Source organism: Brassica napus, unplaced genomic scaffold, assembly GCF_020379485.1.
Source record: "Brassica napus cultivar Da-Ae unplaced genomic scaffold, Da-Ae ScsIHWf_1372;HRSCAF=1949, whole genome shotgun sequence".
Lineage (NCBI taxonomy): Eukaryota > Viridiplantae > Streptophyta > Magnoliopsida > Brassicales > Brassicaceae > Brassica > Brassica napus.
The window spans coordinates 106,406-114,052 of NW_026014790.1; the positions used below are offsets into that span (position 1 = coordinate 106,406).

Below are 7,647 nucleotides of genomic sequence, written 5' to 3' on the forward strand. Positions count from 1 at the left end.
AAAGTCGAGGAGAAATCCGACTAGGGCTGAGGAGAAATCCAGCCAGACTGAAGAGAAATCCAGTCTCTGGTGGTAAAGCTCCTTGCAAACCAAAATTTCTTAAATCTGTCTATCTATTTCTTTGGGTTTTTGGGATTTTTACTTCTCTGGCTTTGAGTTTGTTTGTCTGATCATTGAACTCTTGGAATCACTGAGAAAATCACTTGAGAAATCATTGAGAGAAACACTTGAGAGAAACACTAAGTGAGGCTTCGGCTATATCTATTGTGTACTTACTTTTCTTGTTGAAGTCTTAACAGGAAACCATGTCTGAAAGTGATAAAGAAAGGCCCGTGGCTAGACTGGATAAAGCACAACTAGATGCTATCATGGCTACTCTCATGAAAGAGATGGATAAAAAACTTGAATTTGTTGGAGCTACTCGTTCTACTAACCCTGTCTTTGGCACAACTTCACAGGTTAGGAGAGCAGCTAGGGAAAAGAGGAGAGGCAAGCGACCTGCAGTAGGAGACGAATCTGAGGATGAAGATACTTCTTCTGGCCGTAGTACTGATGGAGAACGGTCCGTGGGATCAGCAAGATCAGTGAGAACAGGACGTGCAGCCTCCCAAGCAAGATCCCCTACACGCCATGCAGCAAGGAACAGACCAGATGATAACCTTGGGAGTCTCAAACTTCGAATACCAGTCTTCAGTGGAACCAGCAATCCAGATGCTTATCTTGAATGGGAAACGAAGATTGAGCGAGTGTTTGATTGCCAGCACTACTCAGAAACAAAGAAGGTGAAGCTTGCTGTGACAGAATTCAGTGGGTATGCTTTGCATTGGTGGGATCAGATTGTTACTACTAGGAGAAGGACTGGAGAGCCGCCAGTTGCTTCATGGTTTGAGCTCAAGACACTCATGAAGAAGCGGTTTGTTCCAAACCACTATGGTAGAGAGATTCATCAAAAGCTGAGGAGACTTACCCAAGGAACCAAAGGCGTGGAGGATTACTATCAAGAGATGGAAATACTCATGATCAAAGCGGCTGTTGAAGAAGCTTCTGAAGCTACTATGGCTCGATTTCAGGCTGGGCTTAACAGAGACATCCAGGACCGCTTGGAGATGCAGGAGTATGAGGACATCTATGAATTGCTTCACAAAGCAATCCTCATTGAGCAGCAACTGAAGAGAAAGTCCTCAACCAAAGGATCCTATGGCAACAACTACAAAGCGCCTACTACCAAAGATGACAAGTCTTTTGTGAAACCCAAGGAAGAGCATGAGGACAAGGGAAAGGCACCAGCTGCTAGATCCAGGGATGTGAAGTGCTTCAAATGTCATGGTTTTGGGCACTATGCCAATGAGTGCACCAACAAGAAAGCAATGATCCTCTTGGACAGTGGTGAGGTGATATCCGAAGAAGAAGAGGAAGCCATAGACTATCCAGTTCGTGGAGAACTACTTGTCACAAGGAGATCATTGGCAGTACAATCCAAGCTAGATGAAGATAATCAAAGGGAGAATCTTTTTCATACTCGTTGCATAGTTTATGAAAAAGTATGCAGTTTGATTATAGATGGAGGAAGCTGTACTAATGTTGCTAGTGAAGCTCTTGTAGAAAAGCTTGGATTGAAAACAGGGAAGCATCCTAGGCCATACCTTCTACAATGGTTGAATGAGGAGGGCGAGCTGAAGGTCACTGATCAAGTAATGGTTCCTATAACCATTGGAAGATACCAAGATGAGATCGTGTGTGATGTTCTGCCCATGGACTCTAGCCATATCTTGTTGGGAAGGCCTTGGCAGTATGATAGAAGAGTCATTCACGATGGGTTCACTAACCGGCATTCCTTCACCCACAGAGACAAGAAGATTGTACTGGCACCTTTGTCTCCACAAGAGGTACATGAGGATCAACTTCAACTAAAACTTAGGCGACAAGAAGCTAAAGAGAAACCAGCTGACAAGCAAAAGAAGGAGACTAATCTCTTAGCCAAGAGTAGTGAGATCAAGAAAGCTTTGTGTCTTCAACAATCTATGCTTTTATTTGTTTTTAAAGGTGCACTAATGTCTTCTTCTGACCCTGCACCGGTTCTACCGAGTGAACTTGAGTTTCTTTTGCAGGATTATGGTGATGTCTTTCCAGACGAGAGCCCAAAAGGACTTCCTCCCATGCGTGGGATTGAACACCAAATAGACTTGGTCCCTGGAGCTTCTCTCCCAAACCGCCCTGCCTATAGAACCAACCCTGAAGAAACAAAAGAGCTACAGAAGCAAGTAGATGAGCTCATTGAGAAAGGACATATCCGAGAGAGCATGAGCCCTTGTGCAGTACCAGTGCTCCTTGTGCCTAAGAAGGATGGAAGCTGGCGCATGTGTGTAGATTGCAGAGCCATCAACAATATCACTGTAAAGTACAGACACCCTATTCCTAGACTTGATGATATGTTGGATGAGCTACATGGTTCTTGTGTGTTCTCTAAGGTAGATTTAAAAAGTGGATATCATCAGATTAGGATGAAAGAAGGGGATGAATGGAAAACAGCCTTTAAAACTAAACATGGTCTGTATGAGTGGCTTGTTATGCCATTTGGTCTTACCAATGCCCCTAGCACTTTCATGAGGTTGATGAACCATGTCTTGAGGTCTTTTATAGGACACTTTGTTGTAGTTTATTTTGATGATATTTTGATCTACAGCAAGAGTATGGCTGAGCATGTGCATCACTTGAAATCTGTGTTAGAAGTGCTTAGGAAAGAATCCTTGTTTGCTAACTTTAAGAAATGCACTTTTGGGACAGATCACCTTGTTTTTCTAGGATTTGTTGTAACAGCACAGGGAATCAGAGTGGATGAGGAAAAGGTTAAAGCTATCCGAGACTGGCCTAGTCCTAAGAGTGTGAGCGAGGTGAGAAGTTTCCATGGTCTTGCCGGCTTTTATAGAAGATTTGTGAAGGATTTTAGCACCATAGCTGCACCACTCACTGAAGTCATCAAGAAGGATGTGGGTTTCAAGTGGGAGAAGGCGCAAGAGGAGGCTTTTCAAAACCTGAAAGGGAAGTTGACTAATGCTCCTTTGCTAGTTCTTCCAGATTTTACTAAGACCTTTGAAATTGAATGTGATGCTTCTGGTGTAGGTATTGGAGCTGTGCTGATGCAGGAGAAGAGACCCATAGCATATTTCAGTGAGAAACTAAGTGGAGCCATGCTGAACTACCCAACTTATGACAAGGAACTCTATGCTTTGATTAGAGCACTCCAAACTTGGCAGCACTATCTCTGGCCAAAGGAGTTTGTTATACACACTGATCATGAGTCCTTGAAACACCTGAAGGGACAGCACAAGCTCAACAAGAGACACGCCAGATGGGTAGAGTTCTTGGAAACCTTTCCTTATGTGATTCACTATAAACAAGGTAAAGAAAACATTGTGGCTGATGCACTCTCCAGAAGGTATACTCTTTTCACTTCTATGGAAGCTAAGCTGTTAGGTTTTGAACAAATAAAGTCTTATTATGAAGATGATCAAGATTTTAAAGTTCAATTTGAAGAAAGCAAGAAACATACCAGTGGAAAGTTTTATCAAGTTGAGGGTTTTCTTTTCTATGAAAATCGACTTTGTTTACCTAACTGTTCTTTGAGAGAGTTGTATGTTAGGGAAGCACATGGAGGAGGATTGATGGGGCACTTTGGAGTTGCCAAGACACTCGCCCACCTGAAAGAGCACTTTTACTGGCCGACCATGAGAAGAGATGTGGAGAGAGTATGCAGCAGATGTGTTACTTGCACCCAAGCCAAAGCCAAGGCCCGACCTCAAGGTTTGTATACTCCTCTTCCCATTCCTGATGCTCCATGGATTGATATATCTATGGATTTTGTGCTTGGTTTGCCTAGGACTAGAAAGGGCAGAGATTCAATCTTTGTAGTTGTTGATAGGTTCTCAAAAATGGCACATTTCATTCCATGTCACAAAACTGATGATGCCTTGATGGTTGCTGAACTTTTCTTTAGAGAGGTTGTTCGTTTGCATGGCATGCCTAGATCAATAGTGTCTGATAGGGATACTAAATTTCTTAGTCATTTCTGGAGAACATTGTGGTCTAAACTTGGAACAAAGTTGAAATTCTCTACTACTTGTCATCCTCAAACTGATGGACAAACTGAAGTAGTTAACAGATCTTTGTCTGCTCTCTTGCGTGCTGTGATTAAAAAGAACATCAAAACTTGGGAAGATTGTATTCCTCATGTGGAGTTTGCTTATAACCATTCTGTGCATAGTGCTACAAAGTTCTCACCTTTTCAGATTGTTTATGGATTCAATCCTTTGACTCCTTTGGATCTCATGCCTTTACCATACAATGAGCAAACTAATCTTGATGGCAAGGCAAAAGCCGAGTTTGTTGTTTCATTGCATGAACAGGTAAAGAAGAACATTGAGAAGAGGACCAAGGAGTATGAAAAGCAAGCAAACAAGAAGAGACATGAGCTGTTGCTGGAACCAGGAGATCTTGTATGGATTCACTTGAGAAAGGAGAGGTTTCCTGAAGAAAGAAAGTCTAAACTGATGCCAAGGACAGATGGACCTTTCACTGTGCTTGAACGGATCAACAACAATGCTTACAAGATTGATCTTCAAGGTAAGTATTCTATAAGTTCTACTTTCAATGTTGCTGACTTGATCCCTTTTCGTGCAGATGATTTGGATTTGAGGACAAATCCTTTTAAAGGAGGAGGGGATGATGTGAGCTTGACTGAACCAGTAGCTGATCTTGCGCATGAAGAGCTGGAAGAGAGTGACAGTGAAGAGGAGCTGGATGAGACGAACACTACAATTGGATACAAGGAGCTGGATGGGAGTTCAATTGGATTTAACTCAGCACGAGACCCATTCTCTTTCTCCAATGGGCCAATAACCAGATCAAAGACAAGACAATTGAAGGAGGCAATTCTCGGATTGGTTTACACTAAACCAATCTCGACATCTGAAGAAAACCAAGTCAAAGAAGCCTTGAAGATATTCAATTGTTCAATCTTCAACACTACCTAGTTTTTACTTAAGATATTTTCGAAAACTACAAGTCCTTGGTGACTCTTTGCATTCCTTTCTTTCTACTTAAACTCTCTGCAAGATCTGAATAAAATCAATCACTTTTGTTATCAAAATTCTCTCTAAACTTGTGATTCCTTTGTTCAGTTTTTGGACATCGAATTTGGCTAGAAGAGTGATCTTCCTTAAGCCTTGATCTTGTTCACTAGTGGGGCTGCCTCTCACGGACTAAGATCATCCCAATCAGTGCCTGATCATTCCGCAGATCATCACTGAAACCATCTCTACCATCGATCACCAATCCCCTTTTCTATCAACTCATCAATCGATCATCTTTCCATCAGTGTTAGTAACCTGATCCATCACCACCAAATCAATACCAGATCGACCCTCAAGAGCATCCTAGGGTTCTTCCTTGACCAGGAAGCTATTACTGTGTGTGCCTAATTGCTCTTTGAGAGATTTGTTTGTTAGGGAATCACATGGGGGAAGTCTCATGGGTCACTTTGGTATTGCAAAGACTCTTAAAACCTTGCAGGATCATTTCTTTTGGCCTCGGATGAAAAGTGATGTGGAGAAACTATGTGAAAGATGTGCAACTTGCAAGCAAGCTAAGTCTAAAGTTCAGTCTCACGGTTTGTATACTCCTCTCCCTATTCCTTATCATCCTTGGAATGACATATCTATGGATTTCATTGTTGGATTGCCTAGAACTAGAACTGGGAAAGATTCCATCTTTGTTGTTGTTGACAGGTTCTCAAAAATGGCACATTTTATAGCATGTCACAAAACTGATGATGCATTACATGTAGCTAATCTATTCTTTAAGGAGATTGTGCGTTTACATGGCATGCCTAGGACCATAGTTTCTGATAGAGATACTAAGTTTCTTAGTTATTTTTGGAAAACTCTTTGGTCTAAGCTAGGCACTAAGTTGTTGTTCTCCACTACTTGTCATCCGCAAACTGATGGACAGACTGAAGTAGTTAATAGAACTTTAGGAACACTCTTGCGTGCGTTCATTAAAAAGAATCTGAAATCTTGGGAAGACTATCTGCCACATTGTGAGTTTGCATATAATCATGCTGTGCATTCTGCTTCTAAGTTTTCACCTTTTGAAATTGTTTATGGGTTCAATCCCACCTCTCCTTTGGATTTAATCCCTTTACCTGAGTGTGAAAGGGTTAGTTTGGATGGCAAAAAGAAGGCAGAGATGGTGAAACAACTTCACGAGCAAGCTAGGCTCAACATTGAAGAGAAAACTAAGCAGTATGTCAAGCATGCCAACAAAGGAAGGCGTGAGATGGTCTTTAAGGAGGGTGATAAAGTTTGGGTTCATTTGAGAAAAGAGAGGTTTCCTAATGAGAGGAAGTCGAAGCTTATGCCAAGAATTGATGGACCTTTTGAGATCACAAAGAAGATCAGCAACAATGCCTACAAGATTGATCTCCAAGGTAAGTATGATGTGAGTAATAGCTTCAATGTTACTGACTTGATCCCTTTTATTGCAGATGAACCTGATTTGAGGTCAAATCCTTTTCAAGAAGGAGGGGATGATATGATCATGGACCAGCCAGCTGATGGAGATAGAGATGGCGAGTTTAGAGATGAACCAGCTAAAGAAGATGAGGTCTTAACCATTCCTAAAGGTCCCATGACTCGAGCCAGAGCTAGGAAACTCAAAGAAGCTATTGGAGGACTAATCAGGAAGTCCTTGGAGCAAGAAGAATGTCTTGGAGGAAGCTTGATACTTTAAGATACGCTTATCACCATTCAAGCCATCTTACCATCAAGTTGAGTATCATCTAGGCTAGCAAGCTATGTGTGCTCTTTTCCTATCATTGTTTTTGTCCCATTGGGTTTTGCAATGATAGGTTTTTAACGAGGCCATAGTCTTGCTATCTTATCACCTAGTTGATACTCTCGGACCAAACCACATGAAGAACCTTATGCTATCTTTATTTCTAAGTATTTATGTCTTTCATTTTCGAAAACTCTATCTAAGTTATGTCTTTATTTCTACATTAATTGGAGGAGCCTGTTCCTTTGATTTCGAAATGCTTGGAGCCTGTTCCAAGCCTTTCACTATATATATGTGTAACTCGGCAACCCTAGCCTCTATCAAGTTTTCTTTCACTTAAACCTTTGTGTTTTCTTCTCCCTTGCTTTCACGAGTTAAGAGAGTGTCTGGTGTGTAGTATCCAGTCTGTTGGTGTGTAATATCCAACGCCCAAGGGCTTTAGAAAGGTGTGTCATATCCGATCTAAGTCTAGGAGTATCAAGGAGCCTTTCCGCAGCCTCTTGTGTCACCATTCGATCCACAGCCTTGATAAACTTGAGTCTTTGATTCGTTTATGCAAGGATCTATCCAAACCATCCAGAGAAGGGTCCTAGGATCTCATTACTCCACAACTTTATGTATCCAAATCAAGCTTCTCACAAAGTGATTCATCCTGGTTTGATTGGAACGACGAAGAAGCTGTCCTATTCCCAAACTGGGAAACTGGAATCACCTGATTTGAAAGTGGGATAACTTCTTCTTTCCAACTCCTATGAGATTAATTCAACTTCCTGGTGATTCTCCACCACTTTATGTATCCAAATCAAGCTTCTCACA

At 41.7% G+C, this 7,647-nt stretch overlaps 1 protein-coding gene across 1 annotated transcript; it reads left to right on the forward strand.

Moving 5' to 3' along the window:
* The first annotated feature begins 305 nt into the window (after window positions 1-305).
* LOC125597082 lies at window positions 306-5,030 on the forward strand. Its single transcript, XM_048771961.1, has 5 exons — window positions 306-2,310; window positions 2,656-3,436; window positions 3,641-3,919; window positions 4,262-4,620; window positions 4,711-5,030. Exons 1-5 carry the CDS (start codon window positions 306-308, stop codon window positions 5,028-5,030), a joined length of 3,744 nt encoding a protein of 1,247 aa, XP_048627918.1.
* The last annotated feature ends 2,617 nt before the right edge of the window (window positions 5,031-7,647 follow it).

What these genes read in the sequence shown, in the direction of transcription:
- LOC125597082 (XM_048771961.1), top strand. Translation starts at nt 306, where the DNA reads ATGTCTGAAAGTGATAAAGAAAGGCCCGTGGCTAGACTGGATAAAGCA. An exon ending in CCGAGAGAGCATGAGCCCTT is followed by an intron (nt 2,311 to 2,655) that starts GTGCAGTACCAG and finishes ACTTTGTTGTAG; the next exon opens with TTTATTTTGATGATATTTTG. An exon ending in TTACAAGATTGATCTTCAAG is followed by an intron (nt 4,621 to 4,710) that starts GTAAGTATTCTA and finishes ATCCTTTTAAAG; the next exon opens with GAGGAGGGGATGATGTGAGC.